Here is a 17,746-nt window from a genome sequence, read left to right as displayed (position 1 = left end):
TTGAAAGAACATTAGATTCTGAGGCGATTCTGCAACAGTTCTACGCATAATTGTCCCATATTACTTTCGGTCAATTTAGACTTTTCGCTACCAAACGGTTTATAAACACATATATTTAAAGAAAATAAAATAAAATCTGGCAGTTTGTTCAAAAACTTTTCGAAAAAATATTAAGTCAAATTGTCCCATCTGTTTTATATTCTACGCTCAAAGGTGTAAGCACCTAGAAAAAAGTTCCTACACACTTCAATTAACTGTCAACTATTGCCGAACTTGTCAGTAGAAATTTTGCTGTTAGCTCGGCAAAAGTTATCACGATGGAATCAAGAATTGCCTAGCCGTCAGTAATCGAAAGAAAGATGGATTTTTATTTATTATTGTATGAAATAAATATTACAAAAGTTTGGTAAAAGGGGTGCTTTATTGATATTCATTTTAATTCAGCAAACGAGTGCTAAAAAAAAAACATCACGGCTAAAGACATTTGTTACTCTACCCGAAAAAAGCGGATACTTATAAGTATATATGCAAATTAGATAGTTTTTGATTTTACTTATCTTTTCACAAAATTTACTAATCTTTTTCCTTAATCCACTTTATTTCCAGTTCCACGAGCAATGGCGATGTGATGCTTTGAAAAATCGAAAGGATACATTGTATGACAAGTGTCTTATCGAGTTTCAGTAAAAGCTTAGTCGCTGTTCGAAATCTCGGCAAACGGTTTTACTGATTTCGGTATATTTGTTGTTTACTGACACGTTCAGTATAATAATAACTTCAGCAAAAGAACGCGCTTTAGCGAGATATCAGCATATTACTTTAACTATTTTCGGAAAAGAGCATATTAATTACTGAATAGTCAGTAAAATGTTGTGTTGCCGATATAATTCGGCATTTCATTATGCCGAGATCAAGAATCGGTTTTAAGTGTGTATGCGAATATTGAGCTAAATCAGATATGGGTTGGTGGTGCCGGTCAAAGTTACATGAATTGTCGGAAATCGAAAGTTTTTGTTTTATGTCAAAAGCCCAACCTTCGTGATTTTTCAACCATTGGCCAGGCGGCACTCCTTTATCCATATCCGATTCAGCTCAAATTTTGCGTTAAGACTTTATTTGATGTGCTAAAACTTTTGAACACTAACGAAATTAGAGATGACCCTAAAGTATTCACCCCTTACTTGGCTTGAATCAGATTTTGTCGAACGAATGTAAAAATTTGCATTATGTAGCTCGATCGAGTTCGAATTTTCCATACAAAAGCATCACTCGATCGAATTACAGAATGCAACTTTCGCAAAGTTGTCAAAGTTGACTGAGCCGATTTCAACCCTCCTTAGGGTAGTTTGAAACTTATTTATTCACTAGGTGAAGTACCCGGCGTTGCTCGGAAATGCTTCGTGATGGGAAGGCCGAAAACAATTATCGAAGTTGTCCTGCTTATGGCGTTTTCGTTTTTAATTTGCACTACACCGGTGCAGTGCTACACTGAGGCATGAATAAACGGACAAAAATGACGAAAACATAAACAGTAACCATTGACTACAATTAACGATTCCATTGCACAGAGCTACACCAAACTTTTGATGAGTGCTACACCAGTGGTATCGGTGCAGAAACAGTGTAGCACTGGTGTAGTGCAATTGGTAAAAACGAACGGTTTAGGTGCAGCTTTCGCTACACCGGTGTAGTGCAATTTAAAAACGAAAACGACATTAATGAAATACTTTGATTGTAGTGAAACATAACTTAGACGACAACCGATTGAACAATACTCCGTTCATGTTCAGATTGCGAATGATCAGTGTCCCATCTCAGATCTCAAAATAATCATAATTTTATAGCATTCTTGACAAATTGGGTCAGTTTTATATTTGAACCCTTATGTTAGGAACATTTAAACCACCTTTCTCTCTATAAATACCTTCTTAGTAACCTCCGAGTTTCATATGTATATGTGCTTGTAACGTAAGTCCGTACTTCCTCGTCACAATCGATCTACAATACCTTTGGCTTCCATGGATATAATCACTTGCTACTCCCTCCTCTGCATAAAAATTTTATGACATGATTATTTTATAACACAAGGTTGTTTAACATCATAACTACATTCGTAATATAGAATAACATTTTTATATAAATTATTTTACCAAGGCTTTAACCATTTTGGCCGTTCATGGGGGAGGAAAACTTATGGAATAACGATTCAGTTAATACAAATGTTGTTGTAAACTTATTTCCATTACCTTGAGTTGACAGTTTTTTCAATTTACATAATAAAATACACATTGGTTGTATGATTTCGTCAATTCAGATCAATGTTGAGAATACTAATTCCCCCTCAATCTTGTGAATATTTTTGTGAACCTCACTCAGTTGCTAGAAATATACTGTACTCGTAATTTTTCGTCAAACCCGATCAATTTTCCCTTTCACTTTCCATGTTCGGGGCACTTACTCCACTCTCACACCCTCTAAATAACCTTATAATCTATTTTTATTTAACTTCTTTTTTGTCAGTGAACTTACTACAGATATCCTTCATGATTACCCTGAGTAGTGTAGAAAGTATCTGTGCTTTTCAAAAAATATCGATTCCCACCTTTGGTACATGTGTCAAACTTGGTGGCGATTCGTTTAGTTGTTTTGTAGTTATGCTGAGACTGGAATACACTCACGTTCATAGGCAGACAAAGATTCTTTGAATTCCCCGGCAAAATGGAACCAGATCTTTTGAAATTATTTAAAGAAAAATACGACCTTGCAATTCTTGTCACTCTCTTATTTTATAAAAAATGGGAGATAAAATTTTTTTTTTGAAAACCCCTCCTTCTAGTCTAAATGTCGATTCTCTTCAAATTTCGTCTTTGACCCTCTCCCCCCATGTTAAGGACACTTTCTACACACTTTCCCCCCTAAAAATGTTCTAATGATAATTTCTGAAGAGCTTCTTTGATAGCAATCCGTTCAATAGTTCCGGAGTTGAGCCGTTACAAACATTATCACCCTCATTCTTGTTTACGTCCGTATCCGCAATACGACGAACGGGTACTTTCGAACGAATACGAAAAAGCCATTCTTGTTTTCACTCGAATGAATTCGAACGCGAATCGTTTGCCACAAAATATTCAAATATCAGTAAACTTCTTAAAATAAATGCTAAGCCTTGATGTAATCAGTCCAATTCATGTGATTAACCATATGCGAAACGCTAGAATGTATGCCATTTTAGTTTCAAACGAAACGTGTGTTCGAACATCATTCGTACGAACGAAATGTCCCATTCCCGTTTACGGACGAATAGACGAAATGCCGTGGTTTCGATTCGTCAGTTTCATGTTGCGAATCAACGATTCGAACACATTGAAAAAAGTTTAACCGATCTCTAACAAAATTATTTTCGAATCTAAAGGTGATTTGTAATCATATCATAAATTTGTGTTTTGCATAAATCATTTAGAAAGCATAGCAGTATAGTAAAATGCTGTTTTTTGTGGGGAGCCTTTGAATATATGCGAGGTTCAAAGTTTTTACGCATTAATTTTGCATCTATTAAGTACTTTATGGAAAATACACCATGGGTAAACATGATTTTTTTTATATTAAATGCATGATTTTACCAATGAAATAAATATGTAGGCTATTGAAAACATGACAAAATTGCAAGAAAAATACAACATATTTTTCGCAGATACTACTGATCGGACTGCAATATCAAATGCTTTTTTTTTACTTTGCACGAAGTTTAATTTGAAAATTTCATTTACCGACTTGAATAAAATTGGTCCTGAGTACGATATTTATTTATTATGTAGCATTCGTCACTTCCTTGATGCTTGGAATCTTCCTTAAAAAACTACCTGTGCTACCGATCCTTCTTTTGCACAGGAGTCGCGTACGTACACGTTCGAGTGAAAACAAGAATGGCTTGTTCGCATTCGTTCGAAAGCATGTGTTCGTCGTATGGTCGATACGGACGTAAGCAAACATGATGATACAAAATCAGTGAAAAAAACAAGTCAAATAACAAATGATATCAAAGATTTTTATTTACAACTCAAATCTGTACCAGAACTGATAGTTTAAAGTTGAATGGGCGTTTTTATGCATGTATGATGTTTAAAAGTGTGATTGATTCGAACGTAAACGGGAATACGAATTTGCTATACTTTCGAACGTATCGCATACGGCCGTAAACAAGAATGAGGGTGTATATCTCCTTTTTAGAGGGACGTACTACATCCACCCCACACGAATACCCTAAGTTGCGCAAAAAGTATCTATGGTCTTCAAAAAGGTTAAAGGTCTTCAAAAAGTATCGATTCTCGTCAAATTAAATAAATTTTTTCAAGACCCCTGTTAAGGATAGTTGCTACGCTCTCACCCCCATACAAATACCATTACAACTATCTCTGAACAGCACCTTTATGACTATTTCTGAAGACCAAGATATAACTGTACCAAATTTTATAGCAATTCGTGCAATAGTTCCGCAGTTATACCGTTACAAACATCACACTCCTTTTTTAGAGACACTTACTACACCCTCTCTCCACAGAATATCCTTATAATCTTATCTAAGTTGTGCAAAAGGTGTCTTCAAAAAGTACCGATTCTCGTCAAATTAGATAATATTTTTAATGACCACCTTTGTTAAGGACGCTTGCTATACTCCCTCCCCCCATGGAAATATTCTTATAACCATCTCTGAAGAGCAAGAAGTACATGTGCCCAGTTTGATAGCAATCCGTTCAGTAATTCCGGAGTTATGCCATTACAAACATTACACCCCCCCTTTTTAAAGGCACTCGCTACATCTACCCCCATATAATCATATCTAATATATGCAAAATGTTTCTATGGTCTTAAAAAAGTATCGATTCTCGTCAAATTAGACAAATTTTTTCATGAGCTCCCCCTGTTAAGAACACTTACTACGCTCCCTCATCCAATAAAAATACGCCTATGACCATCTCTGAAATACAAGAAGTACCTGTGCCAAGTTTGGTGGCAATCCGTTCAGTAGTTCCGAAGTTATCGCGTTACAAACATACAAACTTCCATCCATTTATATATACAGGGTGATTTTTTAAGAGCTTGAGAACTTTTTTAAACAATAAAACGCATAAAATTTGCAAAATCTCATCGGTTCTTTATTTTAAACGTTAGATTGGTACATGACATTTACTTTTTGAAGATAATTTCATTTAAATGTTGACCGCGGCTGCGTCTTAGGTGGTCCATTCGGAAAATCCGCTTTTTTATCGACAAATTTTGTTCAGCGATGAGGCTCATTTCTGGTTGAATGGCTACGTAAATAAGCAAAATTGCCGCATTTGGAGTGAAGAGCAACCAGAAGCCGTTCAAGAACTGCCCATGCATCCCGAAAAATGCACTGTTTGGTGTGGTTTGTACGCTGGTGGAATCATTGGACCGTATTTTTTCAAAGATGCTGTTGGACGCAACGTTACAGTGAATGGCGATCGCTATCGTTCGATGCTAACAAACTTTTTGTTGCCAAAAATGGAAGAACTGAACTTGGTTGACATGTGGTTTCAACAAGATGGCGCTACATGCCACACAGCTCGCGATTCTATGGCCATTTTGAGGGAAAACTTCGGAGAACAATTCATCTCAAGAAATGGACCGGTAAGTTGGCCACCAAGATCATGCGATTTGACGCCTTTAGACTATTTTTTGTGGGGCTACGTCAAGTCTAAAGTCTACAGAAATAAGCCAGTAACTATTCCATCTTTGGAAGACAACATTTCCGAAGAAATTCGGGCGATTCCGGCCGAAATGCTCGAAAAAGTTGCCCAAAATTGGACTTTCCGAATGGACCACCTAAGACGCAGCCGCGGTCAACATTTAAATGAAATTATCTTCAAAAAGTAAATGTCATGTACCAATCTAACGTTTAAAATAAAGAACCGATGAGATTTTGCAAATTTTATGCGTTTTATTGTTTAAAAAAGTTCTCAAGCTCTTAAAAAATCACCCTATATAAAGATTGATCAGCTTTAATATCAAATGTCTGTCTCTTCCAATTTCTCAGTTATAACGGTATATTTGGCTTAACTGACAATTAACACTTTGTTCTATTGGCTCAATTTGATCGAAAACGACTTAATAAATTTAGATAAACTAACTAAGATTAATTTAGGTAAAGATGACTTATTTAAAAGTTACTATGAGGTCATTGATTAAGTTCGAACATTTCCGGTTCAGCAGCTGTAACCTTATGAATGACCTAACTGCCAATCGTAGAGGACCCCTAAATCCTCTCGGAGTTGCTTAAATTGATTTCGAAAATCTTAGACGCATTGCTAATCAAAATCTAATATAAGGAAACGTTAAACTGTATGTGGTTTCTTTCATTGGACAAAATATAGAACTGAGCCAAGATGGTGTGTGAAGCGAATGGCTGTACCTTAAGGGATTTTCGTGCAGTTGGAACTTTTAGTGCGTTTCTCAGGCACTCGGCGAACGTTCGAAAAGGTGAGAGCCGAGACTAATGAAAGAACATGGTAGACCAACAAATAAAAGTAAAATTCATGTCTTATGTGGCATTTATTGGTGATATAAATAAAGAAACTGATCTAGCAGATAACTAAAAGACCTGTCGACAATAGTGAAAAAAAAAATTCTAAACTTCACACTCAAAAATAGGTTTTACAAAATCTATCATACAACAAACAATCGGTTCATATCCAACTCAAGATAGACTATTTCTTCGCCAATTTTCTCGCCGGTCGAGTTGGTGTTGACGTGGCACGTGTCACCGAACGGGCAGCACTTAGGGGCGTAACAGCAGCCCGCTTAGTACGAACCGGACTGCTGGTCGATGAATCGCTGCTACTGATAGAGGAAACCGATGAAAGCTGTGCTACAGTTGAGACGCGCCCTTTGGAAGCTCGTGTCGATACCGATCGCTTTGAAGGTGTTATACGATTGTCTGGTGATAAGCCACTACTCTCTGTACTGGCCGGGCTTCGATTGCTACTGGTGCTGCTTAGCGAAGTGTTACTGGCGCTTTTCTGAGCCACCTTTTTTCCCCGAGAAGGAGTTGCAGGAGAGGTGACTGCTTGCTGTCGACGCAAAGAGCGGTTGTTCACAACTGACGACGAAGACTTGTTCTCGTCGGATACTTGATCTTTAACTGTTGAATTTCTGGATTTCGATAGATTTCCAATGGATTTATCCGGTGTCGCAACATCCTTCTCCGAAGTTTTCCTTGTCGTACGCGTAGGAAGAGATTTTCTAGACGTAGTTTTCTTAGGAACTGTGGATTGTCGCTCTTCCAAAGTCTTGTTCATCAATTTGTTGCTGCTTCCTGTTGTGGACGACTGTTTTTCCGCCGTTTTTCTTGTGGGTTTGTTTGATGTTCTCTCGTCGACTTCAGAACGTGAATTTTCAGTTGTTTGTTTTGTCTTCTTTGTTTCAGTTGTTTTACTTTTTGTCGGTTTTGGCGACACAGCTTGTTGCTTGTTTTTAGACTCGGAATCGTTCGTCATAGACCCTCCTGATCGTCTACCGGATCTGGTCGAATTAGCCGCTTTAGCAGCTGTCACTTTCGGTGGAGTTTTTGTTTTCGATGCATTTTCGGTGCCAGTTCTATCGGAGGAACCAGTGGGTTGTTTTCTTTTCTCTACCTCAGGACTCAACGCCAGCGGAATAATTCCCGTTAGGCTGGTACGAGATGTTCCCTTGCCCTTGGAAAGTTCCGTCAGTGATTTTCGCGTCAGCACCTTCTTATTGATGATCTCCTTCTGGGTCGTGATGCGAGTTCGCGGTATGGTTTGCGGATCCACACTTTTCGATTTAGTAGATTTAGCGCTTGCTTTCACTACGGTCCGGATAACCGAGCGGTCCAGGCGGCTTATCTGTAATGGGAAATTATATAGGTATGTAAAATTAGAAGTTGATTTAAAAAACGGAAAAAAAAAATATTAATGACACTTACCGTGGCATTTGGGGATGCATCGACTACATCCACTTCTTCTTCTTTTTCGTCTTCTTGTTCTTTTTCTTCAGGTTGCCTAACAATGTGCCTATTTTTACCACCAACCGATTCATCTGAGGAAGCAGAAACAGGTTCATCTCTGTTATCCACGGATATTTTTCTTTTGGTGGGTGTCCGCCGAACCGACTCCGTTCGATTGTCCTCGGAAATCGAGCGTTGAGTCTCGGGAATATCCAAATGAAGGATAGACTGATCGCCATCGGAAGACAGTGCGGTTGTATCTTGCGTTGATGGTATAGAAAACGACGAATCGATTTCACTGGGGCCTGGGGATCTCCAGTCGTGTTCCTCGGGTGCACTTGACCTAGGTTCATCTTCAACAGGAGATTGTTTTTTTCGTCCCGCTGCTTTCAGTTGCTTCTGACGTAATTGTTTTGCCGTATTTGCGTCGGGGACTTTAAAGATATTTTTCGGTGCGACTTTATCCGTTACTGCCGCCCCAGAGAAGTTCTTCGACTTGCGCAGTGATTTCATTCCAGAAGTGTTTTCCGCTCCGAAAGTGGTAAGTGTCGGAGAAGGTGTTGCCGGTGGTACAGGCGAAGCAGGTCCAGCCTTCGCCGGAGACGATTGACTTAATATACTGTCGTCCTTCTGTAAAGATGATTTATTGATTTGAGGTATTTCTCTCTCGCTGTCTCGAGCCGGTTCCTCTTCGGCTACTTCGAGAACAGGCTCTTCCGGTTCTGAGTTTTCTGCTGCATCTTTATCTTCGTTAGTTAATGGAACTCGTGACGATGAAAAAGACAATGGTTCCCGATAGGTCCCTTGAAGCATCTCCTTAAAATCATTCAAATTTTTCACAACTTTCATATCCAAAGATTGCTCTTTCAAGATATTTTCGGTGCAACTAGTTAAATTGCCCTTTAGTACCGAGTCGTCTGAGATCTCTAACGAAAGTAATTCTTTGCTGAGCAGTTTGAGTAAGTCTTTGTAGGATAAATTATCCAGCATAATCTGAAAATAAAAAAAAAAGGATTATTAGATATTGACGTATTAGCAAATTGGAAAAACTAACTTGTAAAAATTGTATTGCAATTTGATTGTGCGGATTTAATCCTGGACTGCAGAAAACCGGTTTGGTTGAATCGATGACGAACTTCAGCACGTGTTCAGGCTTCACTTCCTGTAGGGGGCTATCGTTGGGTGCTTCCAAAATTATAAACAGCGTACTGAGCAGTGCTTTCTGCAGAATCTCCTGACGTTTCTTTTTGATTAGATTCTCGAAAAATATACCCAAAATTTGTTGAGTCTTGGGCTCGGTCATTGGATTGAAATACTTCAGCAACAGTTTTGCCATGATATCCTGAGAAGTGCAGTGTCCTCGTAAGATCATGCGACAGAACCCATCCACGATGGCAATACAGATCATATTGTCTTCACATGTTTCAAAGAAATGCGTCATCATTCGCATCAGTCCAGCCCCGGTGCCTGTGTTGGAAGTGTTGGCCTCTTCATCCTGGTCCAGATATTCCATAGTGTTGTACAGCTGGCGAGCATTTTTTCTCGATTCATCCTTCTTAGACTCAATCTCGAAGTGTTCAAATCCGTACCGGTCCATCAACTCGAAAATGCCTTCAATTGACGTCCGCCAAATTCGAGTACACGAATTACGAAAGAACTGCTGGAACAACAACTGGAAGGTATCTTTAGACAAACCATCATACAGCATACTAAATGCTGTGGCACAGCGCAGAGCCCAGTCTCTAGTTACAATGTCTGCTGTCTCCACATAGCGGCTGATGAAAGTTTTATACATATCACATACGATTGGTGTGAGTGAGCGTACGGTTGAACTATTCACCAGATAGAATGATATCTGTAAGCACTTGTTAATGGTCGCATTCGTAATCTTCTTCGGCTTTAACAACGACTCACGGTATATTGTACTACCTTCGCTAGACGAAAACTCCATTAGAATTGGTTTCAGCAAGGCAGCGTACTCTTCGTTGGCCTTGTTCAACTCTTCCGAAACACGTTGAGCTCCGGAATAGTCCTTCGTGTTGACTTTCATCATTTCCTGTTCCTTCAACTCCATGATCGCTAATCTAAGGGAAGAAATTTTCATCTGCAGAGACTTGTCCGGGTTTTTCTCCAAATAGTCATCAACCATCGAGCGGGACGAGTTAGAAACGTCTGTCCTTGATGGCTCCAGTACGCTATTGATCAGATCTACAAAGAATTTGAATCGAGTTTCCACATCACCTATCAGACGTTCGAAGATGAAAAGAATGATTTTAACATTCTCCTCGGCCAGGTCGCAAGTGCACAAAACATTGGACAGCACAGTCCTGAGCGTATCGCGTCCATATTCATCTCCGAAATCGAACGAGTCTACGATTTCCAGCAATATTTGTAGCATTGTCTGAAAGTACATCATTTGCAACTTTTCGGTCATCATTGACGGATCGTCAGCCAGCATTCGGTTGTAAGTGCATGACGAAGGATTTTCTACGAACCTGGGAAGGAAATGATTCTATACATTACTGTTAAAAATAACAAAGCAGGCAGTTGTATATTTATATTCAAGAACTAGTACAGGTAGCAACGGTTGCCAACAGTAACCAGATGATATAAAAGTAAATGCTAGCCGTTGGAAACACCAAGTCATTAAATGAGCATTGCTCTTAACGTTCAAACCGTATTGCTTTACAGGTTATGGGCTCAGTCGCGCCAAACCTACGAGTAAAGTGATAAAAAAAGCTACGTTCAATTACGGTTATTTTGTCTACAATTCCACTGGACATGTTTTGCATTTAAGGTCTTGTGAGTTTCTGCAAATCGCCTTTAAAGAAATTTGATTGTTAACCGGCACATTGGAATAGTTTCAATTTAGATTCCCAAGCTTTCGATTACTTTAGTATTGAAAGAAGGTATAATTCGATGTTTGATTTGCCGTTGGATGTTGCCGATTCCCGCACGGCCTTTTGGCTACCTGGGCAGCTATGGGCACCAGACGGCTACCAAAATTGTTTCAGTGACGGCTGTCAAATCCAATTTGGCAAGAGGGCAAAACATAGTCGCCTATATCTTAGTTGGCCGAGCGTTTTCATCTTCGCTGAAAATGTCAAAGATTCCCATCGGTATGACAAACAGTGGATCCCGCATACGCATGGCTGCCAGACGGCTGACTAAACGCTGCCAGCTGGAAAAATATGGCTGGCAGACATTCTGGTGACCGGCTGCCTCACCGCTGCCAGGAATACAACTCACTCGATACAACCGTATCCACCAGGATTTTTCCACATTGAAATCTTTGACATTTTCAGCGAAGGTGAGAAGATGAAAACGCTCGGCTAACTTGGATACAGGCGACTTTGTTTTGTCAAATTGGATTTGACAACCGTAACTGAATCAATTTTGGTAGCCTTCTGGTGGCCATGGCTGCCCAGGTAGCCAAAACGCTATGCGGGATACGGTTGTCTCGTTTAAGGTGTATGTCTGGTAACGCTGAGGCAGCCGGACACCAGAATGGATGTGGATTGCTTTTCAATTTGACATTTGGTTTAAGAAATGTTTCTGTCACAATAGCAATATGATTTTGAACTTTGAGAAAATTATAAAATTTATCATCGATGTTAATAATCGAGCATTCCAATTTAAAGTGTTTAAATAATTATTTATCATGATAGTTAAATTTCCAATTCAAGATAATATTATTGGCAAATTTCCGCCCAACTTGACATTCTTCAAAAAGTGACGAAGTTCATTTTGTTTGTTCACATAAGAAGAATTAAGTGCATTAAAAGTAGAAGGAAAAAGCGTACCAGTTTTTTTTTACATTCAAAGAAATAAGTGCAACTGAAGACTTAGGTATGACATTTGTATCGTTTTGATTTGATTTTAAGGTATATTCTGTAAATTGAAGGTCGTTGATTTGACTGGTTGTTGGTTAAGCGAACGAACGTTTGATTTTTTTTCCCTGACAGGACATTTCAAATAATTGGATTTATGTTTTCCATTACAATTAGAACATGAAAAATTTATTAGTGGTTTTATCCATTGGACTGCTCCAAAACTGCTCTAAAAAAACTAAAAAACTGCTCGAAAACTGATTAAAAAGTGCTTCCAAAACTATTTTATAACTGCTCTAAAACTGCATAAGAACTATAAATACTGTTCGAAACAGCTCTCAAAACTACGTAAAATTGCTTTAATAACTGCTCACAAACTGATTGGAAACTGCTACCAAACTGTTATAAAACCACCCGAAAAACTTCTTGGAGACTGCTCTAAGAACTGGTTTAAAAATTGCTCTCAAAACTACATACAAAATTGTTTCAAGATGCTTTTAAACCTGCTTAGAACTGCTCGAGAACAGCTCAAATAAATGCTCTAAAAACTATTCGCAAACTGATCCAAAAACTGCTTTAAAATCACTCAAAACTGCTTCAAAACCGCTCTAAAAATGTTTAAAAACTGCTCGAAATTTTTATAAAAACTACTTTCAAAAATGCTCAAAAACTGCTCTAAAAATTGCTTTTAAAACTGCTCGAAAATTACAGCTAAAATTGCTCTAAAACTGAAAATTGTTTTGAAAAACCGCTCTAAAAACTTCCTAAAAACTGCTCGAAAATTTATTATGCTTTAAAAAATGTTCGAAAACTGCTCTAAAAATTGCTTGAAAACTGCTGGGAAATTACTACTAAAATCGCCCTAAAATTGTTTCAAAAACCGCTCTAAAAATGTTAAAAAACTGCTCGAACACTTATTGAAAACTGCTTTCAAAAATGTTCGAAAACTGCTCTTGAAACTACTCGTAAACTGCTCCAAAAACTGCTCGGAAACTACTACTAAAATCGCTCTAAAACTGCTCTAAAACTGAAAATTGTTTTAAAAAAACTGATTTCAAAAATGTTCGAAAACTGCTTTAAAAATAGCTTCAACTGCTTCAAACCTGCTTAAAAATTACTCGAAAACAGCTCCAATAACTGCTGTAAAACTGCTCCAAAAACAGTTTTAAAAACTGCTTCAAAAACTGCATAAAAACAGCTCGAAAACCGATTGGAAACTGCTATCAAACTGTTATAAAACTGCTATGAAAACTTCTTGAAAACTGTTCTAAGAACCGCTTTGAAAATTGCTCTCAAAACTGCACAATTGTTTCAAAAATGCTTTAAAACCTGCTTAAAACTGTTCGAGAACAGCCCAAATAACTGCTCTAAAAACTGTTCGAAAACTGATTCAAAAACTGCTTTAAAAATTGCTCGAAAACAGCTTCAAAACCCGCCCTAAAATGTTTAAAAACTGCTCCAAATTTATTGGAAACTGCTTTCAAAAATGTTCGCAAAACTGCTTTAAAAATCGCTGTGTTCAGCTCTAAAAACTGATTTGAAAACTGCTCCAAAAACTGATCCAAAAACTGCTTTAAAAATTGCTCGAAAACAGCTTAAAAAACCGCCCTAAAAATGTTTCAAAACTGTTCAAAATTTATTGAAACCGCTTTCAAAAATGTTTGAAAGCTGCTCTAAAAATGGCTTGAAAACTGCTTTTAAAACTACTCAAAAAACTGTTTTAAAACTACTACTAAAATCGCTCTAAAACTGCTCGAAAACTTATTGGAAACTGCTTTCAAAAATGTTCGAAAACTGCTCGAAAACTTAATGAAAACTGTTTTCAAAAATGTTCAAAAACTGTTTTGAAAATCGCTGTTTTCAGCTCTAAAAACTGATTTGAAAACTGCTCCAAAAACTTCTCGAAAACCACTACTTAAATCGCTCTGAAAGTGCTCTAAAACTGAAAATGGTTTCAAAAACCACTCTAAAACTACATAAAAACTGCACGAAAACTTATTGGAAACTGCTTTCAAAAATTTTCGAAAACTGCTCTTGAAACTTCTTGAAAACTAATATAAAAACTGCTTTGAAAATTGCTCACAAAACTGCATAAAAAATTGTTACAAAACTGCTCGAAAACAGCTCAAATAACTGCTCTAAAAACTGATCCAAAAACTGCTTCAAAATTCGCTCTAAAAACTACTCGATAACTAATTGAAAAAACTGCTTTCATAAATGTTTGAAAGCTGCTCTAAATATTGCTTGAAAAGTGGTCTTAAAACTGCTCCAAAAACTGCTATAAAACTACTACTAAAATCGCTCTAAAACTGTTCAAAAACTTATTGGAAACTGCTTTCAAAAATTTTCGAAAACCGCTCTAAAAATTGCTTGAAAACTGAACGAAAAACTGCTCAAAAACTTATTGAAAACTGCTTTCAAAAATGTTCAAAAACTGTTCTAAAAATTGTTTGAAAACTGCTCCAAACCTGCTTAAAAACAGCTCCAATAACTGTTCTAAAAACTGCTTCAAAGACTACTATTAAAATTGCTCTAAAACTAAAAACTTTTCGAAAAACTGCTTAAAAATCTTCGAAAACTAATCTCAAAACTGTTCTAAAACCTGCTTAAAAACTGTTCGGAACTAGCTCCAACGACTGCTCTAAAAACTGCTTTAGAAACTGCTCAAGAACTACTTTGAAACCCGTTCGAAAAACTGAAAACTAATCAAAAACTTATTGAAAACGTCTTCCAAAACTAGTAATCTAGTAATAACTTGGAAACTGTTCGAAAAACTGCTTAAAACTGTTTGAAAACTTCTCTCAAAACTGCTCCAAACTGTTTAAAAAACTTCTCGAATAATTACTCTGAGAACTGCTCCAAAAACTGTTTTAAAAACTGCCTAAAATTGCTCGAAAACTGATTAAAGACTGATCGCAAAACTGTTCAAAAACTGCTTTAAGAATTGATGGGAAACCTGCTCTAAAAAGTTAAGTATTTTATTATTTTTAACCTTATGCTTGTTGGCTTTCCGGTTGGACGTAGGCATTTTTGAAGAATATAAATTTACTAGGCTAAATTAGTCTTCGATTAGACTCCTAGTTTGGTTAAATCCTAATAAAGACTGATTATGTGGTAAAAGTTCGAAAAATTCTTTGGATGGAGAGCCCAAAAAAAGGCTGAATAATTTAATAAGTTTTGAAAAAGACTGATTATATTAGAATATCACTCTTTGTATAGCCTTGAGATAGGCTGACTAATTGTTAGTCTTCAAAAAGACTATTAGGAATTCAGGTCGCCTTGAAAAAGACTGAAGCCTTGAATCAATGAAACTCTAGGTAGCCAGACAAAATTTCCAGGAGACAACATTGAAACCGTTTTTAAGGCAAAATTAAATGCAAACTTGTTGCAAATTTGATTCCATTTTGAAAATTGTACAAAGTCGAGGACACGCACAATTGCAGATGTACTCAATACTTTTGCAAATTTCCAGGTATCAAGCTGAAAATTTGATATAATATCAATGACAGACGTGGCAAATCCTTTTGAGGACTCCTAAGCATCCATTCAATACTAATTCAATAGAAAAAAGAATCAAGACCTTATCCACGCTACTCACTTTTCGATGTAATTGCAGAACGTTGATAGATCCACCATCGTATTCTCCAATTCATCCGACTCGGTTTTCTGCAGGAAATCCAGTAGTGCTTGCCAGCAGATGGCTGTTTCTATCGTTAGATTCTCTACCGGTACTGTCTTATCCTGTTCGTTGAAACCCAGCACAGTAGTTGCGTCCTCAATACCATACTTCCTGCGAAAAAAAAATCAGAAATTCGTGTTAAATCACGTTAACGTACTCATCCGTGAAGGCAAATGTCCGCTAATACGTACGAGAAAATTTCAAACAGTGCCAACTTTGTCGTGTTCCGAAACCGTTCCAATTCCTTTTCGTCGGCATCGATCTTCAGAGCCCTAACGAATAGCACATAGTTTTTCTGGTACGACTCGAACCATTGCGGTATCAGTACATTTTTAACCACCTTCCGAACCGACTCCGAATGATCGTTTAATCCTTGCTCCAAGAACGTCAACCGTTGGGCAACCTTGTACTGTTTCACAGGATAGCTGCTCATCTGCAGATACGTATGACGACGAACACGTTCCTCCACATCCCACAAACGCTCCAGTATGTACGGAATGGTTCGATAATTACGACCCACTGAAGTTATGATAGTTTGTCTTACTTTAAGCGACGGATCGGTATCCAGGTGATAAATGTACGTCCGAAAAACGCAATCTTCCGGGTCATCTGGGTTCTGTAGCCGTTGCAGTGCCAGTACTGCTTGTACACGCACGTTCGGGGCCACATCACGCATCCGTTCTAACATGTATCGCAGGATCTTATCGCATATGTCATCATCCAGTGATGCCTCCGATCCCATAGCATTCAATACCAGATTTACAAATTGGCAAATGCGAAAGCGAATGGTTGCTACTGGACTGATTGTCCCCAACAGCCAGTCAAATACTGTTATAATTATAGGATGAGTCTCGCTTCGTTCACAATAGTCTGGATCGGCAATAAACTTTGCGCATAATTTTAAACGGTTGTTCGCGTACTCGTTAGCTTCTTCATTTCTCATAGCGCCTTTTAACGATTGTATAAAGGACTTCATGAACGAGTCGTGGGGTACCTTTGTAACAAAAAAGAAATAGTTGCTTAAATCGTAATTCAAACCGCATTACCGATGCCAATATTTACGGTTGTGTAAATGTTTTTCAATTCCTTGTGCAACTTAGCATGGCTAGTTTCGTTTTCCTGTCCGTTGAGAATCGTTTGTATGACAACGACACTGTATTTTGCTTTTTCTGGAGAGCTCGATGCAGCAATAACTTTAATTTTACGCTTACGTGGCGCCATGGTGATCAATCGCTTAAAATACAAATTATGCGAACACTATTTCACTGTATAAAGTTGTTTAAAAGCAAAAAAAATATAAAACTAATTTAAATTGACGCCATGTAACATAGCCATAAGCGGTGTTTATAAAATTGTGATGTATCTGTCAGTTGGATTTGAACATAATTTTCCTAACGTTATGTTTGCGTGATGCGTTACAGGGTAACATTGATTCAAGCAGTGATGCCAAATTATTCATCTGTAAAATAAAGACATTAGCATTTAATTCACGCTATTCCGAAATAGATCAAAATTTATTGAAATTTTTAAAATTTACACACTTAAATTGGATTACCGACCTCAGCTGTTCAAATCTCGGTAGGTGATTTTATCGGTAAAATTCACGTTTTAACACTGCGGTACCTTGAGGTACTGCTGTCAACAAATGTTCATTTGTGCTGATATATCAGTAGAATGGAAATATTCGGCAGTTCGGCTGTTGAAAACTCGTCAAAAGAGACAAGAATTACCGAACGAAATTAAGTGTGTATGTTAATAATGAGACCAATATAGATCTATGCAGATGTAGCAGAACATTTGAAATGGGTCATTGAAGATTAGAGCAAATCAAGGGGCAAATCACTCTAAACTCTAGACAATCTCATACTAATAAACTCATGTCATTCCAAAATAATCTTCTCTTATATCATTTAATCCCAAATAGTCTAGATAAGTTTGGGTAATTTAAAACTAATCCAACCTAGTTTTGCCTAATCTTGTTTGAAGTGTGTCTGTCATTCGAGCTCCCACGCAGAGATGCCATTTATACAGATTTGTCTGTATCATACAGATTTTTGCATGCGCATGTAGATTTAATACAGAGTACAGATTTTATACAGATTTCTCAAATTTAATACAAATTTATACAGACACCACAAAAATTAAGAAAGAAATAATGAAACTTTTCCATCTGAGCGTGTTTGATTGCCCATCTGATCTGATGTTCAAGAAAGTCATGGCGTTATGAAACTTTATTGTCAGACTGAAAAGTTG

The 17,746-nt window shown here is 37.5% G+C and overlaps 1 protein-coding gene across 1 annotated transcript; it reads right to left on the bottom strand.

Annotated features, from left to right (window-relative positions):
- Window positions 1-6,562: 6,562 nt before the first annotated feature.
- On the bottom strand, window positions 6,563-16,820 carry LOC131436488 (condensin complex subunit 3). The gene is made up of 6 exons (XM_058605213.1): window positions 16,556-16,820; window positions 15,685-16,487; window positions 15,413-15,604; window positions 9,039-10,479; window positions 7,964-8,977; window positions 6,563-7,883 (listed from the first exon to the last, which is right to left on the bottom strand). The coding sequence occupies exons 1-6, from the start codon at window positions 16,712-16,714 to the stop codon at window positions 6,726-6,728; spliced, it is 4,767 nt and encodes a 1,588-aa protein (XP_058461196.1). The 5' UTR covers window positions 16,715-16,820; the 3' UTR covers window positions 6,563-6,725.
- Window positions 16,821-17,746: the final 926 nt, after the last annotated feature.

This window comes from Malaya genurostris, chromosome 3 (assembly GCF_030247185.1).
Source record: "Malaya genurostris strain Urasoe2022 chromosome 3, Malgen_1.1, whole genome shotgun sequence".
Taxonomy (NCBI): domain Eukaryota; kingdom Metazoa; phylum Arthropoda; class Insecta; order Diptera; family Culicidae; genus Malaya; species Malaya genurostris.
This window is presented reverse-complemented; position numbering and strand designations above follow the sequence as displayed.

What these genes read in the sequence shown, in the direction of transcription:
- LOC131436488 (XM_058605213.1), bottom strand. Translation starts at nt 16,714, where the DNA reads ATGGCGCCACGTAAGCGTAAAATTAAAGTTATTGCTGCATCGAGCTCT. An exon ending in TGAAAAACATTTACACAACC is followed by an intron (nt 16,488 to 16,555) that starts GTAAATATTGGC and finishes TTTGTTACAAAG; the next exon opens with GTACCCCACGACTCGTTCAT. An exon ending in ATGCATCCCCAAATGCCACG is followed by an intron (nt 7,884 to 7,963) that starts GTAAGTGTCATT and finishes TTCCCATTACAG; the next exon opens with ATAAGCCGCCTGGACCGCTC.